The sequence below is a fragment of the Stereum hirsutum genome (genome assembly GCF_000264905.1).
Source record: "Stereum hirsutum FP-91666 SS1 unplaced genomic scaffold STEHIscaffold_2, whole genome shotgun sequence".
Taxonomy (NCBI): domain Eukaryota; kingdom Fungi; phylum Basidiomycota; class Agaricomycetes; order Russulales; family Stereaceae; genus Stereum; species Stereum hirsutum.
In genome coordinates this window covers 1,934,837-1,952,430 of record NW_006763132.1, presented here as the reverse complement: position 1 = coordinate 1,952,430, position 17,594 = coordinate 1,934,837, and the positions used below count along the sequence as shown (strand labels likewise).

Below are 17,594 nucleotides of genomic sequence, written 5' to 3'. Positions count from 1 at the left end.
CGCGTAAAGTTCGAACCCTTCCGTTCCCAACTTGGGCTTGAGTTTTACTCGCCTTCTACCTCTGGGTCGTCTTCATAGACACCTTTCCGATTACGCTTCGAGCTCACTTTATGTGCTGCTCAGCGAGGGGGAGTGTTGAACGGTGGCTATGCCCGCCGGTCCGGCTTGTATTCACATGACGCAACACTATTATTTCTTATTGTTCTTTCGCTCCCACGCGTCCAGCTGTATAGTATTACTTAAGGCTGTACGCTCTGCATGTATATAAACCCCTGGGCATTCGCCCTGTAATCTCAACTACTTATCTCGCCTCTCCAACCACTGCGTGCTATCAAGCCACTCAACCCAAGCCTTACTCCAGGTAGAGCGGTACCACTACGTTAACCCTCCGCTGCTCAACACTGGGGACCCTATACCGGCTTCGGAACACAAAGCTCCGGAATGACTATAGTATCCTGTTCGGCATAATCTGCTTTTATTCTCTAACAGGCACTATGCTTTATTAATCTGAACTCCTTCACCCAATACCGGTCGCAAACCCGAACACAAAGAATCGGTTGACATTCAGAGTATGCTTTAATATTATATACATGTACCTCGAAACCTAACCCTATGTCATTATTTGTAGTATCACGTTCCGTTTCCTGTTTGGGGTGTCCGGAAAGTAGCCTCCGCCGCCGTGGATGGCCTCTGCCTTAACTGTGTGGCGAACATTGCTGTGCCTCCAGTGTGGCTCCGAGACTTGGGCCTCAAAATAATTCAAGTCTCTGTACATACTGCAGATGAAAGACGGGGAGTCAAACATCCCTGAGTATGGGGACAAAAACCTTCGAGCATAAGAGTCAAACAGCTTCAAGCACGGGAGCCAAATGCATCTCTGTCAACGGTGCACGGGGGCCAAACCATTAAAATACCTTCGGGCCAAAGTGCTTAACAGTTCGTGGCGCATAAAACAACTGTGCATTACTTTGAGCACGGGAGCCAAAAACCTTCGGGTCACAGTACTCGATGGTTTGTGGTAGCGTAAAATATGATATTAGACTGTGTCATCTTCAGGCCCTAGGCCCTATGCCATGGTCACAATTTGAGCTTTGCCCAGTCGTCCATGAGAACGGGCTATTTCGAGTTGAACACGAAACCAGTACTGGGCATCCGAATGCCATTCTATGAGCTGTTGCAGGCCGTTGAACGTCCGAAATAAGTGACACACGCACCTTCTATCGCAAAACAATCATTGAATGTTCAAATGCTAACTGCGTGCAGGCAGTGCTTCAAGCATGAACTTTCGGTGGAAGTCACGGTATTGTCGGAAGGTTGGACAAATACTATCAGTGGCCCTATGTTCGGACAAAACCGATGTTCGGACAGTCCGAGAACTCGCCCAATACTGCACCGTTTCGCCCAGTTCAAAGGTTCATAAATCATGTTAAATAGTCTACAGACCATATCCGCAGTCGTGTGGATGCAGTTGTGGCAGCGGGATGTCGAACGGGGAGGGGGTCGGTTCGGACACTTTGGCGGGCGCGGCTGTCCGAACATGGATCCCGCTCATCAAACAACTACCTTCCTCCCATTATTTCTCGTAGAAATTTGTACGGACATGTAGCTAATGTAGAGAGCATATGTTCTGCTGAGTTTCATCTCGAGAGGACTCGAAATGCGGGAGCTAGATTTTTTCTTGTTACCTTGCTACAAGGTCTTTCGCACCCTGGTAACCTGCAAAACCGGTGCCAAAAACAAACATGTGCAAACAAACTTGTGTGGCGCTTGTCGGTGGCGCGTGTTGACATGAATCTGACTGCTAGCCTTGATCGTGGATGTTCAATGTCACTGCCTACCCTTGATGACCTTCTTTTCTCTCGTTTTCCCTCTGTTTTTGCTCTCATCGGCTCTGCAGCCTCCAACGTCCCCTTTTGGGTATTGCCGCCTGGCGTTCTGCTTCTCTCCTTGCAAGCCATGCGAACGACCGGTGTGTATCTATGTCCAGTACTGTCAAACTTTGAGCTGGTTGCTGATGATTTTTGAGTAGGAAAGTCATAGAGGTCGCCACTGAAGGCTTTCGCGAGGGAGGGGTTCATGAGCAGGCCGGGGGTGCGGATACGTCTGTGCAGACTTCTACGTGAGCATTGCACATTATATGCTTCTTTACCTACTCGTGTAGTGTTTGTTTGCTTACTAACATGATGGGGCCGTGTTGCTTAGTACCAGTGCAGACCTCACCGATGCGGTGCAGGCCCTTTAAGGATCGTTCACGTACGTCGGCAATGAGTCGTTCAATACAGAGGGACAATGCCTTTGGCAGCGCCGCTCGTTCCTCGACGTCCTCGTCATTAAAGGGGCCGCCAACTCTCCTTCGACCGATGGCGCCGTCATCACCCTCGTCGGTCAGTTCAGCAACACTCGCTTCTATCTCCAGCCGGACGCTGGTTATCGCAACCCGACACCATTCACGAAGAGCCTCGCAGACGCTAAGGGCACCGCGACGTTGATAGCTTCCGACGCTGCTCCATTTGCAGCTCACTGGAACATTTCTTATGACCACATCATGAAGCTCGCCAATGCCGTCGCCACTCCTGGTGTGGTCTTCAAAGGTGCTTTGAACAACGACAAGTCCTTCAAGGTCACGTACCCGCTTTCATGGTGAGTTCGGTCTTTCTTTCGGTATCTGTGGAATCCCTTGACTGACATTGACTGTTCTACAGAAAAAGGATGCGTTTATCGGAGGTGATGATGGCGGTAAGTGTTGTTCTCCCTCGTAGTCTCTCCTTGGGATTTATGCACTGACGTCTCCCTACTTGCAGACCTCAGTCCTTGTCTTCAACTAGCGAACATTCCTGTGTATGGTGAGACCGCCATGGCCGAGCCCGCAGCGATGAACGACACCCACGTGTTCAACATCCTCCCGGCGTACGACATCGATGGTAACCTCATCATGCCCAAAGATTACGAGTCGTCCCTCAAGGGCGCTCTGGTCGTCGTTAGCGCCACCCTCAATCACTACGATATTCGCGCGCGCGGTCCCAGCCCGGCTAGCAACACCTTCGTCGCCGAGGTCGTGAAGATCAGGGTCCTCCAGCCTCCGGTCGAGGGATTGGCTGAGAAGGTGGCTAGGAAGCGGGTGCCCACGAAGGACAACGACTTCGTGCTCGGTTCGTCTTCGAAGCGTGCTCGTGTGGTGTGAGGAGGGGGCGTGCGGCTGTTCGCCGACTATTCTCGGCTGCTTTTTTGGGTTGTTTCGGTGTGTTCTTGTTTCTAATTCTCTGCTGGTTTATTGGGTGCTGTGTGGAGGGCGCACCACGTACGTACTCTTCCCTATACGGATGTGTCGTCGTGTCGCTTTCGTTGTGGGTCTTTTTGTTGTACTCACGTTACATGCCCGGATCGCAGTAATATTAGAGGCTCTTTTCGGGTTCATTCTGGGCGTGAGGAAAGTAGAGGAGCGTGACTGTCGTGTGGTGTTGTTGTCGGTGTGAGGTTAGCAGTGTCGGTATCTTCTGTGCGTGGCTCCCACCACCCTTGGATGAGTGTTGCTTAGTCAGAGGCAGTTGGAACGTTCCTCTCCCGGACCCTAGCAAGGTTTTTTTTTTTTTTTTTTTTGTTTTAGGAACGATATGACACACAGCAACCAGACTCGGCTGGCCCTGTCTGTCCGTTGAGAATAGATGGTGTATGATAACCAGAAAGTTGAAGTCCTCTGCGGGAAATGCCTTTACGCACGATGTGTGGGGCTCGCGTCTACCTTCACCGCTACGGAGGAGGTCTATTATCTGGACCTCTCCAGTGCTCCGGCAAACAAATACCCACTAAAACCCGCGACAGTCTCACCCCGAGTCCGGTAAGTTTTCTTCATTCATGATGGTGCGGCTCCATGTACGGAGAACCGCATTCGTTGAGAGTGCTTGTTTCTCAAAACGAGGGTGAGTCATGGCCCTGTCCATACGGAGGCGGACGTCGACTTCCTTCCTCCATCTGTTTTGTATTTCACGAACAGAATGGTCCTCTTCCGTCCTTATTACTCGTTCACATCTGAGCTTCCATATGAGCCTCGCCGACATTGCGATCAACATTCGGTATAGTCGATCCGCTCCAGGTTTTGATTTACCTTCTTGGTCAGAGAAATGAATCAATGCACATCCTGCGATGGAACCTATTGATGGTTTTATCCACCTGCTAGGGAGTTTCTGACGCCAGAATAGCTCTGTCAGACGCCAGACTTCCTTTTGTCCTGGTGTGTCACAATTTACGAGGATATGTTCCATATCTTCTGTCACCCCGCATTTTTGACATATCGCTCTATGGTTCATTGTTGGGATATTATTCCAGTACGCACCTATTTTATATGTGCCATGTACGATGAAGAAGAAGAAGTCCCGTTCTTTCCTGGTAAAGTCCTTGTGCCAAAGTGCTTTCCATATTAGTGCATCTGACGGGCTTCTACGCATTATTTCTTTTAAGGCTGCCCTAATCGTGTTGAGCATCACCGTTGTCTTTGGGCGGGCTTGTACCTTTGCTCGTTCCATATAAGCTCGGTATGCTAGTGCCTGGGTCATCGCTCCAAGGTCCGCTCCGCTTAGGTCCCATTTCGGGTCTACAGAAAGGTCAATCTGATCAATTTCATCCTTTTCAGCGCCTTTCCCTGCTAGTTTATCCGCACCATCATTACCGATGCTTCCGCTATGGCCTTTAATCCACTTGAATCATGTAGGTGCTCCTCTTGATCGCAGTTTCCCGAGCAGGCCTCGCCATTCTTTTTCATTTGGGGTGCCTATGAAGCCTTTCTCTTCCCATTCTCGGTGTCGTTCGTCGAGGCCGTCTACTACCAGTTTCGAGTCTGTGATGAAATCTACTGGTGCAAAATCCGGAACTCCCTGGAGGAGAAGTAGTGGCGCTACGATTTCTCCGGTGTTATTTGCAGCCCCATTTGCTGGGAGACGTGCAGATATATTTCTTACGTCCTCTGGACCAAAGAAAACACCACTTCCAGCACGTGCATCCGAATCTCCGTTGTTCAGACAAGAGCCATCCGTGTACGCTGTTACTGCCTCATCCTGTAGGACCCTGCCTTGCCGACGGAGTGCCGGGTCTCTGCAGTGAGAGTTGGGATTTGTAAATACTCTGAAGCCATGGGCTAGGCTATCATCCGATGTGATTGATGGGTCAAATGTAATGAATCCATTAATTGTCCTGGCTATAGTGTTGACCGTTCTTCTCCTACGAGTCAAGGTCAGATTGTCTGACGGTCTCGGCGTCTGGATTGGGTCCCATTTAGAGTTCTCGACTTCATGTCTAATACTTTCCGCTGTTTTATAACATTTATAGGGGTTTCAACATCCGTTATTCCTGTCCGTCTTGCACGAGGGGCATTTGCAGTTCTTACTATTGTAATGTCGGTCTGCCATTGACTGGCCCGGGATTTGGCGTCGACGATCCAGTATTCGACAGATGTCGCTCATGATTTTCACGTTATGAAACTCTCTCAGACATTTTGCAGCTTGAGTGTTTGATGCGGCTTTGAGGAAACGCTTTGCTCCGAAGTGAAACCATGCAGGAAGTTTGTCAACAAGTGCTTTTGACGGTTTAAGAACGCTAAATCTGAGGTTCGTGTCCTTTGCTAATTTTAGCATTGCATTGATTGTTGGTGGCAGCTTTGTTCGAGCTACATCCCATTGCTGGAGGAAGGTATTTATTTGTGCAAGACAGTCAATCTCTCCAGATGCAGCCGTTATTTTGGTTGCCATGATTGCATCAGCGACATAGGCCCAGGTTGGACGATTTTCGAATGTGAGGTACTGTTTAAGTTGCATCATCAGGATAGCTTTATTTCTCCTCTCTAAATTTGTTACGCCCAGGCCACCATCCAGGATTCTTTTTTGCAGTGTCTCCATATTAATCATAGGAGCTGATCCTTTCCATATGAATTTATTAAGTACTTTTGTGAGGCGCTTTAGAACATCTTTTGGCATACCATTGACTTGTGTCTTATATTGTGTTGTAGATACCAACACTGTGTTCAGTATATGCCGACGGGCGATCAAGTCTGGGTGGCGATTCTCCCATAGAAACAACTCGTATTCAATTCTGTCAATCAGTTTGGTCCACACATCCTCCGGTGAGATGTGATTTCCGATCCATGCGCCCAGAATTCGGATAGACTCGCCCTCCTCAGCTATTTTGATATTGTTGGGAATAGGTGAGTTTGCATTGATCTTTTTATTCTCGATGACTGTCTTTCGGAACTCTGGACTACCTATCGGTACGACCTCTGTTTTTCCGATGTTAAACCTTGCTTTGGATGCCCTGCACCACTTGCCCAAGATTTCCTGCAGATCATTCCATGAGTCGTCATAGTGGAGATACGTTGTGGTGTCATCCGCAAAGAGTGTGGCCTTGACGGGCTGCTGCACCCCAGGAATAGATATTCCTTGAAGTGATGAGTTCTGGAGCATTGAGGATAGAGGTTCAATCGCGATTATGAAGAGGAGACACGATAGAGGGTCGCCTTGTCGTACGCCTCTGGTTACTCTGTACGACTTGCTTAGAACACCATTAGGACCCTAGCAAGGTTGCTGCTACCGCAGGTAGCGCTCCCCCAGTCGGAATTGTCCGAACATAGGGCCAGGGACAGTAAGGGCGGCAGGAGCCGCGGACGCTGGCAATGCTCTTACATCGGCGAAATCGCACAACTCTAGCGGAGTCTTCCGGATTGCTTCCGACTCACCGGAGCTGTCGATCGCCGCACGCTCGTACTACCTCCTGCAAGCGCTGACGACGACCTGAGCATCCTAGCAGCCTCTTTTGGACAGCAGAAGCTCTCGCAGCTTGGGAGGCAGGCGAGCGTTCTGTCAAAGTCCGCACTTCCGAGGAGGCACTTGCTAAAAATAAATGGTTCCGACGACGACGACGTTTGCCCCTATCCTCAAGCCTCCCTTTGCCCGCTCCCTCCGAGTCCCTTCACCTCTTCACCTCCGACATTCACGACTACCCTCCCCTCGAGCTCAACGCAATGATGTCATAGACCGACGACAACATGGTCCGTGCGCCCCTGTGCTCGAGCGACGTACATAAAGTCGCGGCCTTTCCTTCTCTCGTCCCCTCCCCTCCCCGCCCTCCTTGCTCCCTCACCTCATCCTCTCCCCCATCCCCCCCTCCCTTCCCTCTCTCGCCCTCCTCTCTCTCTCTCTCTACCCTCTCGCCCTCGCCCTCCCTTCCTCCTCTCTCTCTCCTCCGTTTACGCCTCGGTCCCTTTAGTCTCCACCTTCGCTCTTATGCCGCCTTGCCTTTCGTACGCCGGTCGCTATACACCAGGAGCAGCGACGACATCTGTCGTTCTATTGTTGTATATGGAGTTCTTGAATGACATCATCATACCGTACGTGTTCCACAGTCGTCTCGCCTCCGATTACAAGCAGCTGTTATACAGAAATCGGTATCGGTACCCTTTCTCATTTTTCTATCGTCTTCTGTCATCCATCCAGGGTCTGCGAGGCCACACGAGGTGTGTCGCATGTTTTCTATAGCACATCCATTTCCATGCTGACTTATTCTCTCGCAGATCACTCTATGCCTATAGCGGTGTGAAAGGTACGCCCGCACAATGGCATTATCGCCTTCGGGCCGCTTATCATTTAAATTTCATAGCATATATCGATATTTCGAGGGCGGCCCACTTCTACAGACCCCCAGAGGTATCTCGCTGGGGTTGCCGGTGCTCAGGGTGTTTGCATTACACGGGATGGAGATTTATTGTGGCTCCTGCATGCACACTGCACTCATGTATTTATCGGGTTGCTTTTGAGATAATATTATATTCTTTTTTTCCCAAAAAAAACCCCCGTGCGTGCCTGGAATACAAGCCCGAATTCACTCGATACAGCGGCAAGCAGAATCTCTGGCACGATGTCCCTATTCTCGCGAGAGCAGCCCACTCTCGCGAGAGCAGCCCACTCTCGCGAGAATTCACTAACGTCACCAGAGATACAAGGGTCTCGCAGAAAAGTGGCGTCCGGAGGCCCATTTGGGCTCTTACTAGCCCTTTCGGCCTCTCGCGTGCGCTCGTGCGAGCCTTGCAATTTGGCCGATGTAGTCATCTCTGTGACAACTTATGCACCTTCCTTTCTCACGGTCTCAAACCACCACCTCGCCACCACCTTTCTTACCACCCAGTACATACATATGAGATAGCCTGCACTGCACCCTCATAAAATAAATCATTTCAGTCGGATAATTGCCAGAGCTCTCGCTTCACCATGTCTTGCGGAAATCCGGATGCCGATCCAGCGGAGACACTTATGCCTCGTATGTCTCTGCCTAATCATCTTCTACCTCATAAACTAATGATAGTTTAAGGGAAACCGAAGTATGATAGGGGAAAAAATTGCATCAAATGCAAAGACGCAGGAGGAAGCATCGTTATTCGACATGCTGTTTACTGCAAGTGTGTGTCTTATTCCTCACCAAGCTGACCTTGCATTACTCTTCTCACTTTGGAACGCCCCATAGGAACTGCTTTCAGCCTCTAATCTCTGCCAAGTTCAGAAAGACACTCGAACCACATATAAATCTGCAAGCCGATGGTCCTCGCCGTTCGGCTCTCAAACCTGCTGGAGACCTCCTCGTCGGCATTTCCGGTGGTCTGGGCTCCACCGTCCTACTCGATCTCGTACACAGAACCTACCTTGCTCCTCGGGGTACGACGGATGACTATGGAGGAAAATCGCATCCGAGAAAGGATAAGGTGTGGAAGAAGATTCGAGTATGCTATGTAGAGCTTTGTGATGCGTTTTCTGGAGTGAGTCACTCTCCTTGTAGCTATGCGATACGACCTCAACGTGATTGCGATTGCAGATGGAAGACAGAACAGAGATGGTTCGAAGTTCAGTCGAACGATATGAGGGCTTTGAGTTCATCGCGTTACGAGTCCAAGATGCTTTCGATCCTGCTTGGTGGCTGAAAACAACCGGTGCTCAAATGCCTGCCAGTCTGTCTGTGGATCTCACGAACGAAGGTGCGCTTACTACTGGAAAGCTCCTAGCCCAATGTCTCATTCTCTACGCACATAGATCTTCCACTTTCGTCATCTTCTTCAGGATCTCCCCCTTCACCCCTGTCATCCCTGCAGACCTATCTTCGCTCGCTGCCCACTCAGACCGCTATCCCGACATCTATATCTACCCTCGTTCGCGTCCTCCTGTGTTATACCGCCAAATCGACCGGATCTTCACATCTCGTTCTCGGCACATCCCTCACATCGCTGTCTATTGCTCTCATATCATCAATTTCCCAAGGCGGAGGTTTCGTCGTGCCGCAGGAGTCGTACGAAGAGTGGAGTCTTCCAAAAACTCAGCTTCCCGCCACATCTGCGCCGTCGGAGATGGGAAAAAAGAGGAAGAAGGAATGGAAAGGGGAGGTCCGGGTCGTACGACCGTTGCGAGAGATTGGGATGAAGGAGTGCGCAGCCTGGGCATGGTGGAACGAGCTCCCAGTAGTTGGAAAAGAGAAACTACCCGGTATTAGGCAAACGGTTGGCGGATTAACCAAAGGTACGGCATTACACTCTGGCTATGCAGTTTGGTACTGATCCAGTATGTCTACCGTCATGCTAGACTTCATTGTCGGCCTAGAAAAAGACTTTCCATCCACCGTCTCGACTATTGCGCGGACGTGTGGTAAACTCGCACCCAAGGACGAACAGGGTGAAAATTGCGCGCTGTGTGAGAGGTATGTTATCTTCCTCAGATTTTCCTTTGTGCGTAAGCTAATTAATCCCCTCCGTTCGAAGGCCCGCCCAACGAACCGTCCAGGACTGGAAGGCCCGAATATCTATCAGGTCAATTACCGCTGAGAATACACCCTCGGCAGCCCGTCAACAAACTCTCACCCCACGCCTCTGTTATTCTTGCCATACGACTCTTACAAGCAAAAGCCCTCGTTCGGTCGTATCGGCGACGAAGACAGGAACCTCTACACCGACTGGTAGCCAACCACCATCGGCAGCTGTTCCTCTTCCGGTCTGGGTCGCATCAAATCTTTGCCATAGCACCGGTCCAGGTCAACTCAACGATGGTCAACTCGGCTTGAACGCCATTGAGTCGAGTGGAGCACTAGACGAGGAGTTATGGGAACGGAAGAAGATGGACGAGGACAAGTTGAAGGGGGTCATTGGCGAGTTTCTGTTAGAGGAGGCATGACCGTCACGTCATTGTTGTATTTCTAGTGCGTACTGTTTCGATGTTTCAGCACGGGGTCAGTGTATCCCCAAAAAATTTAGGTCCCTAGTTCTGTAGCAGACCGAACTCTCACCTCTGTGGCGCTGGTGTTGGTGGCTGACCCGGTCAGACCCCGGTCGGATCCAGTCGGAGCTCGGGTCAGGTTCTTCAATCCATTCTGTGCATGAGCTCTACAGAACAACCCATTTGCACTTACGATCTTGTGCTGTCTTCAGAACAAGAAGTGCCACCCACACATTACCAAGTCACATCAGCGTGCACGGTGTTGATCCGGCCGCGACTCTCTTTGGTAGTATGCCTATTTTCATGTGGCTCGACTGGCCCAGTGAAGATCTAGTCAGAGTCAAAGTCTTTGACTTTGCATTGACTGTCGAAGCTTGAAGGTCGGTCACCGACACGATTAAGGCCTCGACGTTATTGCAAGACTACACGTATAGCAGGCACCCTCAATAACTGAACCTTCGTGATACGGCGTGTAAGTTTCGAACTGTGCCCAAAGTATCTGGCATACCATTCACGATGTATTTCACAAAATAATCAAATAGGTATTCTCTGGAGGTCAGCCGACGCGTCTATCGATCACGGCGGAACTGAAAATGCCGGTACGTTCATCCATAGTACCCACTGAAAGCTTCTGCTAACTTCGCGGACGAATGTTAAAGAATGGGTGGTCGGCTAAGCCGAAGGCTTTGTCGCACAGTGGCCAGGTGATGTATACGCCTTGGTATCACAACTGCCACCGGCCCTTATATCATCTGCCTTTCTATAGCATGTTATGATCTTATTAAATTTAGCAGGCAGCAGCTGGCAGCAGATCAGTCACCAGCCCCGGATTGGCAGAAAACATGACGTACGACGTCATCAACGACAAACGCCCTCATATGCTCTGTCCTCGAGCCCTTCGAGCCTGATTCTGGTTTCAGCACTTCGCTCTCAGTGGAAATGGCTAAAATAATACAGCAGCGATCAGCAGGCTACAGAGGAACATCGCATAGGCACCGACGACATTGCTAGTTGCATAAATATGCCTCAACGTTCCCGGTCTACTTTTACGTTGTGCCTTCCATTTTCTCGCCTTGTTTCCGCACCTGAAAAGTCGCAGAACGGGGAGTCTCACCATGGCGGTAGCGTCTGCGATCTCGTTGGCTTTCTTTCTTTCTGTCCGGGCCGTGGGCGCTCAGTCAGTTTATGTCGTCCCAAAAGCTATCAACGCAACGACTGGGTCGGTATCGAACGCTGATGCCCTGCTGGCTCCGAACACCTCTGTGACGACTCTGAGCGGGAAAGGGGCACAGATTGTCCTCGACTATGGCGTCAATGTCGGTGGATTCCCTACTTTCTGGTTAGCCAGTGTAGAGGGCGAAGGCGTGCAGATGGCTGCGACATATAGCGAAGGTATGTCTTGGTGTTTAGGAGATCCTACAACATGATGCTGATACGTGTTGTCGTGCCGCCCAGGTTTTGGCGGCATATGGTCTGCGGAAGGGGATGACTTCGTCGACTATTCAAATGGCTACAGTGTGAGCATAGAATTTGTTTTGAAGTCATGATTACCACTTATGCTCCATGTCGTGCAGAATAACCGAACAACCACATACAATCTTGCCGCGACCAGCAATAACACTGTCCAAGACTACTACCTCCAAGGCTCGCAACGATGGCAGCGCATCTGGCTCCTTACCGATGGAAATGTCTCCTTTTCCGCCGTCGGTTTTCTGTCAATAACCGACATCACCCCCGTTGACTCCCTTCCGGGTGGATTCAAGTCCAGCAATGACCTCTTTACCGATATATGGGAGGCGGGTGCGAGAACGGTTCAGGTGAGTCCCGCCTGGAATATCCTTATAGTTAGGTCTCACTTTTTGCGTGTAGTTGGTCAGCGATCCAGCCGGGTCCGTCCCTCCGAATTGGATAGTACGTTGTGCTACATTTTCTTTCCTAACTTGCCACTCTCTGACGGTATCCGAAGCTTCAAGATGATGGAGCCTTGATCCCGCCGCAACACGCATCTTACAACCTGTACGGCACGCTGTGGTCCAATTACACGCTTGAGTTCCAAGCGAAGATCACCGGTGGTGGGATTGGGTGGCAGGTCCTGGAGTCCGGGAGCCTTGGCTTGCAGTTTCAAGTAGGTGCTACCAGTGCCTGTTTACTGTGATATACTGAATATTTCCCGAGTCAGCTCAACCAAACACACATCGGGCTATTCTATGGTTATGGCCCCGTGGCTGACTCTGTGCCCGATTTTTCGGGCCTCTATAGCTACCCTCTTGCCGCCACGGTTTTACCCAACGTTACGCTCTTCGACGGCGACTTCCACCAATACAGCACAGTCATGTTCAATACCACATTTGGCGTCCTTGTTGATGGTGTTTCTATCTTGAACTACACCGTACCCGAAACAAACGTCTCGACCATGGTCGTACCCGGAAGCTTTGGGTTCGGGGGCGCGTTCGACGCCGAAGGCGTGTTCACCGCCGTCCGAGTTACGGATACGCTCAACGGGACGCTTTTATACGAGTCAGAACTGAAGAACGAGACTGCGTTGGCAGATTTCAAGGTCCAGCGTAACCTGGTAGATTCTATACTTGACGGGGCCAGAAGAGATAGAATAGTTTGGATCGGTGACGTTGCTGTTCGTCTGAACTCACTTGCAGTTATTCTAATCACGCATACTCACATTTGTACACCTTTTTAGATTACAGCACCGTCGCTTTTCTACTCGACCGCCGAAGCTAAATACGTCACAGGGTCCCTAGCTCTTGTTTTGTCCTGGCAAAGTGATACGGGGGCTCTAGCATCGGACGTACCACCTATTACTCCTTTCGGTGACTCCTATCCAGTCAAACCCTCCGCGTTTTTCTACTCCTTGCCATATGAAATCTTCGGGATTCAGGCATTCTATGACACGTATATGTACACGGGGAATATCTCGTTCATCGGGGAGTTCTGGAGTAATATCCAAGCCCAGACAGATCGTCTGCTAGGCTTAGTGGGGACGAATGACAGTCTGATCAGGATCGATACGGTGAGTTATGCTTGCGTCGTCGTAGTATTCAAGTTCGTGGCGACCTGGACTGACATTCACCCTCAGTCGAACTCAAAACTGGGTAGTGACTGGGATTGGTACGACGGTCCACGCTATGGTGCAGGTACTAAGTAAGTAACGACCTTTGGATAATGTTTATCCTCTTCGCTCGACTCATCACCTTGAATACACAGACTGAACGCGCAAGCCGTCCTCGCCTTCAATCAAACTTCTACTATGGCTGCCGCTTTTAACCTCACTTCTCTCGCCGCAACTTATGCGAACGCGTCAATTGCCATCCGCGACGCTATCAACTCCAATTTGTGGAACGCCACAGGCGGATTCTATGTGAACACGGACATTGTACCTGGTGTGGCGCAAGATGCAAATTCGTGGGCCATAATCGCAGGAGTGGCTGATGCTGAGAATCGCACAGAGGTTTGTGTTAATTTGATCCTTGTTGAGGGACTTACACTAACTGCGTGTACCAGGCGACTCTGACCGCTATGAGCGAGAACCTCAAAACCGACTATGGCATGCTCGCCTTCTCAGCAGACGCTGGATCACGGGCGAACATCAGCCCTTTCATAACCGGTTTTCATCTTGAGGTTAGTTATGATGTTCATCCTTGCATAGACATCATTGACGTATCCTCGGCTTCAGGCGCTCCTCGTGTCGGATATGCGTGACCAAGATGTGTTATATATCCTTGAAAAGACATTCGGTACTATGGTAGACACCTCACGCGAGAACTACACCGGTACGTCCTTGATTTTTCCTTGTCAGAGCTTGTTACTCACAGCCTTGCTTTAGGAACGTTCTGGGAGGTAATGTCCCCCGAAGGAGGGCCAGGCCTTGATGCCTACACCTCCCTGTGTCATGGCTGGTCTTCAGCACCCACGGCTCTCTTCTCGCGTTTCGTTCTCGGTGTGCAACCTACGTCGCCAGGGTTCGAGACGTGGATTGTCGCGCCTCAACCGTTGAATACGACATCAGCGGAGGGACGAGTGTCCACACCCTTCGGGACCTTGTCCGTGAACTGGACGATATCGGATGGAGTCATGACGGTCGAGGTTGACGGTCCAGCTGGTACGAATGGGACAGTTTATGTGACGGGAGGAAGTGAAAATACGGTTACGGTGGATGGTGGGAATAGCACGACTCTGTTGCTCGATCGGACTGACAGACTCGGTGTCAACGTTGAGGGAGGAGCCAGACATGTTGTACAGATAGCATAAGACTATATTCGTCGTTCCATCCCTTGAATTCTGTATAAACCAGACTTCCTCTTGGCGCTTTGCGAGTGTCACCCTGCCAACGGCACGCCTCTCATGAACGCGAACTGTATAGCGTTCAACCTTTACCGTGGAGAAATGAAGTGCTATTCAAGACGATATGCTACCAGATGTATGCATCTACAAGAACGAAGGTACTTACAGTACTGTAAACCCTACTGTACACTAGACATTAAACTTCATAAGCCTTTATCCTACACTATGTATAACTTGCGGTGACCAATAAAAAAGTCACGCCCAAAGCGCCGCCTGCGCACGCCAGCCACTGCGAGAGATCATCGACCAAGAAAATTTCCGTCCCCTAGGTTGTATCGCTTTCTATTCCTAATAGGATAGCTCAAGGCGATTTGTCTTTCCCATTATGCGGTTTCTGCTCGCGGTGCTTGTGACAAGAGACGCTGACAATGTGAGCATTGCCATTATCTCCGAATGCGGTCTTCATCAATGTCGTTCCCGGGTCATCGAAGCGAACATCTTCACGCTCTATGTCTTCGTACTCGTCGTCGTGGCCCTCAGTGGAACTGGAACGGTGTTTATGAGGTGCATCGAGGATGAGCACCGTCATGCGTCTGCCATATACCTATTCGGGATACGATCGACACGTCAGGATTTTGGGAGAGACGTAGCCAGTGAGACGAGAGAAAGGGAACGCACGCAGCCTGTATCTAAACCTTTCGTCCATCGGTTGAGATCCAAATCTCTCGATGCCGCATGACCGTAGACCACCGTCGAGGGTTGGCAAGGCAAGCTCTTGTCCCGGTTCTTCGAGAGCTCTAGATCATCATAACCTGAACAGCGAGGCATAACTGAGTTCCAAAGCTCGGTCCATGGCGTGCCGTCGTTTGAATCCCTATAATATAGGACAGCCCACTGTTAGTACCAGGGACTTGCTTGGAAGAAAATGGAAAGAGATACTTTGTTATTTCTCCACCTTTCAACACGCTTCTCATGTTCTGCAGCACCCAAGGGTCCCTATTCTTCTTGATGTCTTGCAGTATGGATATCTCCTGCGCCTCCCTCAGCAGCGGTAGTGTATGCTTCTCCTTCTTCTGTGCCGAGAAGAATTCGAAGCTAGAACGTGGCGGGGAGTGCACAGAACCAATGAACGGAGGATGAGCCAGGGGTTGACGTTCAGAAGTTATGGGGCGGGTAGGATCGTAGGGGAGGATACCAGCGTGAACGACGAAGGTGTGTTCGGATGGTATGTGGAGGACGAGCGGGAGGGACACAAGATAATCATAGTCGGCCTTCGTCATTTTTCTGCATAACAATGACAGGTTAGCATCACTTCGACGATATGAGACAAAGTTGGCTGGAGTACCTTGCAATCTGGTAGTCCTCTCCGAACATCTCCCAATTCTCCGGCACCTTCTTCCAGAACTTCTTCTCCCATCTCTTCGCCATCTTCCGTTGCTTCTTCATCCACTTCCTTTCGTCTATTTCGTCTTCGTCGTCATCATCCCTCCCACCACCTTCCTCGTGTCTTCTAACGGCCTCATCCCACCTCTTATGCAGCATCTCCAACCAATCTCTACCCTGTCCTCTGTATAATCCACGAATCCACTCCATCCAGGCCCTCCACTCAATGATCACTTGGTCGTGGTTCCCGCGCACTCCACTTACGTTGTTGGACGACATGTACGAGAGGACAGCGAGGGAGCCATCGAAGGGGCCTTTAGTGCAGATATCGCCACAGTGAATGAGCTTGTCCTTCTTTGGATGAAATGAAATCTCATTGAGAAGCGCCCTAAAGATAGATGGACGCCTTATGACAAGAGTATATGGATTGAGAAGGAAAGACGACATACTCAAGGGATTGTGACATGCCATGCACATCTCCAACGAAAACCGCTCGGTGTCCGGGCTTATCTACCACACACGTTTCAGTATACGTCCTCTATTCCTCCCCAATGAGATCCGTAAAACACACCTAAAGAGAGCTCATGGGCATCTAAAGTCTTCACCTGGGTGAACTGCCCAAAATCTGGGACTGCAGAACGCGAGCGAAGGGATCAGACTAGTGTCAATGGTTCGACGGGTACGCGACACACCTTTGTGCCCGCCGCTAAGAGCATCGCTCACCCTTCCATAGATTTCGCTCCAAATTCCAGAGGTCAGGACAAAGATAACGACTACCGAAAGAACCGAGAAAGAGGAGATGGTTCGCCAGCTGAACTGCGCCATAGCCTACTCCTGAATGTTGAGGTCTACCTCGATTATAAAGCGATATAAAATTACGAAGCTCGTGGATTATTTTTCTAGACAAGCTTTGCGATAAAAGGATGTCGTCAGGGTTCAAGAGACGAATTATTTAAGAAAGGTGGCGTATTTTATAGGCGCAGTGGAGAAGAACGAACGCTGCGAGACGGAAGCGGCTTATACTTAGGCCCCGATCGGTACGCCAGCTACGGTAGGATAGGGTACGGTAGGCTAGGGTTACCTAAGGTTCCGGAGATATAAGAGACGGTCGAGCCAATATTCTGATGATGAGACGCACGCGACAGCCTAGACCGTTCCGGCAAGCAACATCTTCCTCCAAGTGCCATATGATTGCCCTCCGGGCGCGACCTGGTCCTTTGTCCTCTATTAAATCGTCAACCGTTCCTACGTCCTCTTGTTTTATTTGTATGGCACGCGTACATGAAAAAGTCATGCGAGTTCTCTTGGAGTTCTCATTACACCACAGAAACACAGAGAACTAAGAAGTCACTTCAATGCAGACCATGTATGAAAGCGAGATCAGTGACTCAAAGGATAATACTCTCAGTCTCCGACAGGTGTTAGTAGTATTTTTCAACTCTGACCATACCTCCTACAAAGTAATATTGATGCAGGCGGGCCACTGCCGCGCCAGGGCTGCGCAAGCTCCGCCCAGCCGCTTCGTGGCCCGAAGTGGTTTTGTCAACTGATACAATCTTGAACAACTCTCAGTAATCAGTACTCAGTGATAGTGCTTATATGGTCTATCAGGAAAGCTTCACCAGCAGCCCAAGTCAATAGGCACACTCAGAATTGTTTTAGACCATTTTTCGATGTATTACCCCA

The 17,594-nt window shown here is 50.2% G+C and overlaps 7 protein-coding genes across 7 annotated transcripts; 3 read left to right on the top strand and 4 right to left on the bottom strand.

Moving 5' to 3' along the window:
- Nucleotides 1–1,277: 1,277 nt before the first annotated feature.
- On the top strand, nucleotides 1,278–3,181 carry STEHIDRAFT_107779 (uncharacterized protein; the record flags this gene model as incomplete). Its single annotated transcript, XM_007299892.1, has 8 exons — nucleotides 1,278–1,300; nucleotides 1,898–1,969; nucleotides 2,030–2,119; nucleotides 2,234–2,253; nucleotides 2,283–2,591; nucleotides 2,621–2,640; nucleotides 2,703–2,736; nucleotides 2,802–3,181. The coding sequence occupies 8 exons, from the start codon at nucleotides 1,278–1,280 to the stop codon at nucleotides 3,179–3,181; spliced, it is 948 nt and encodes a 315-aa protein (XP_007299954.1).
- Nucleotides 3,182–3,821: 640 nt separating this feature from the next.
- On the bottom strand, nucleotides 3,822–4,697 carry STEHIDRAFT_48353 (uncharacterized protein; the record flags this gene model as incomplete). The annotated part of the gene is made up of 1 exon (XM_007299183.1): nucleotides 3,822–4,697. A coding segment is annotated over one exon (876 nt), but the record flags the coding sequence as incomplete, so codon positions are not given.
- Nucleotides 4,698–5,171, bottom strand: STEHIDRAFT_49350 (uncharacterized protein; the record flags this gene model as incomplete). The annotated part of the gene is made up of 1 exon (XM_007299281.1): nucleotides 4,698–5,171. A coding segment is annotated over one exon (474 nt), but the record flags the coding sequence as incomplete, so codon positions are not given.
- Nucleotides 5,172–5,867: 696 nt separating this feature from the next.
- STEHIDRAFT_33103 (uncharacterized protein) lies at nucleotides 5,868–6,446 on the bottom strand (the record flags this gene model as incomplete). Its single annotated transcript, XM_007299160.1, has 1 exon — nucleotides 5,868–6,446. A coding segment is annotated over one exon (579 nt), but the record flags the coding sequence as incomplete, so codon positions are not given.
- Nucleotides 6,447–8,208: 1,762 nt separating this feature from the next.
- Nucleotides 8,209–10,271, top strand: STEHIDRAFT_91166 (uncharacterized protein). The gene is made up of 7 exons (XM_007299891.1): nucleotides 8,209–8,295; nucleotides 8,347–8,434; nucleotides 8,500–8,788; nucleotides 8,845–9,004; nucleotides 9,060–9,539; nucleotides 9,603–9,717; nucleotides 9,779–10,271. The coding sequence occupies exons 1-7, from the start codon at nucleotides 8,247–8,249 to the stop codon at nucleotides 10,185–10,187; spliced, it is 1,590 nt and encodes a 529-aa protein (XP_007299953.1). The 5' UTR covers nucleotides 8,209–8,246; the 3' UTR covers nucleotides 10,188–10,271.
- Nucleotides 10,272–11,344: 1,073 nt separating this feature from the next.
- STEHIDRAFT_152826 (Six-hairpin glycosidase) lies at nucleotides 11,345–14,492 on the top strand (the record flags this gene model as incomplete). Its single annotated transcript, XM_007299890.1, has 12 exons — nucleotides 11,345–11,621; nucleotides 11,685–11,746; nucleotides 11,804–12,046; nucleotides 12,099–12,140; nucleotides 12,196–12,354; nucleotides 12,409–12,861; nucleotides 12,925–13,254; nucleotides 13,321–13,385; nucleotides 13,449–13,692; nucleotides 13,746–13,862; nucleotides 13,918–14,014; nucleotides 14,068–14,492. 12 exons carry the CDS (start codon nucleotides 11,345–11,347, stop codon nucleotides 14,490–14,492), a joined length of 2,514 nt encoding a protein of 837 aa, XP_007299952.1.
- Nucleotides 14,493–14,886: 394 nt separating this feature from the next.
- On the bottom strand, nucleotides 14,887–16,355 carry STEHIDRAFT_49345 (Metallo-dependent phosphatase; the record flags this gene model as incomplete). Its single annotated transcript, XM_007299280.1, has 4 exons — nucleotides 14,887–15,129; nucleotides 15,204–15,399; nucleotides 15,465–15,809; nucleotides 15,871–16,355. The coding sequence occupies 4 exons, from the start codon at nucleotides 16,353–16,355 to the stop codon at nucleotides 14,887–14,889; spliced, it is 1,269 nt and encodes a 422-aa protein (XP_007299342.1).
- Nucleotides 16,356–17,594: the final 1,239 nt, after the last annotated feature.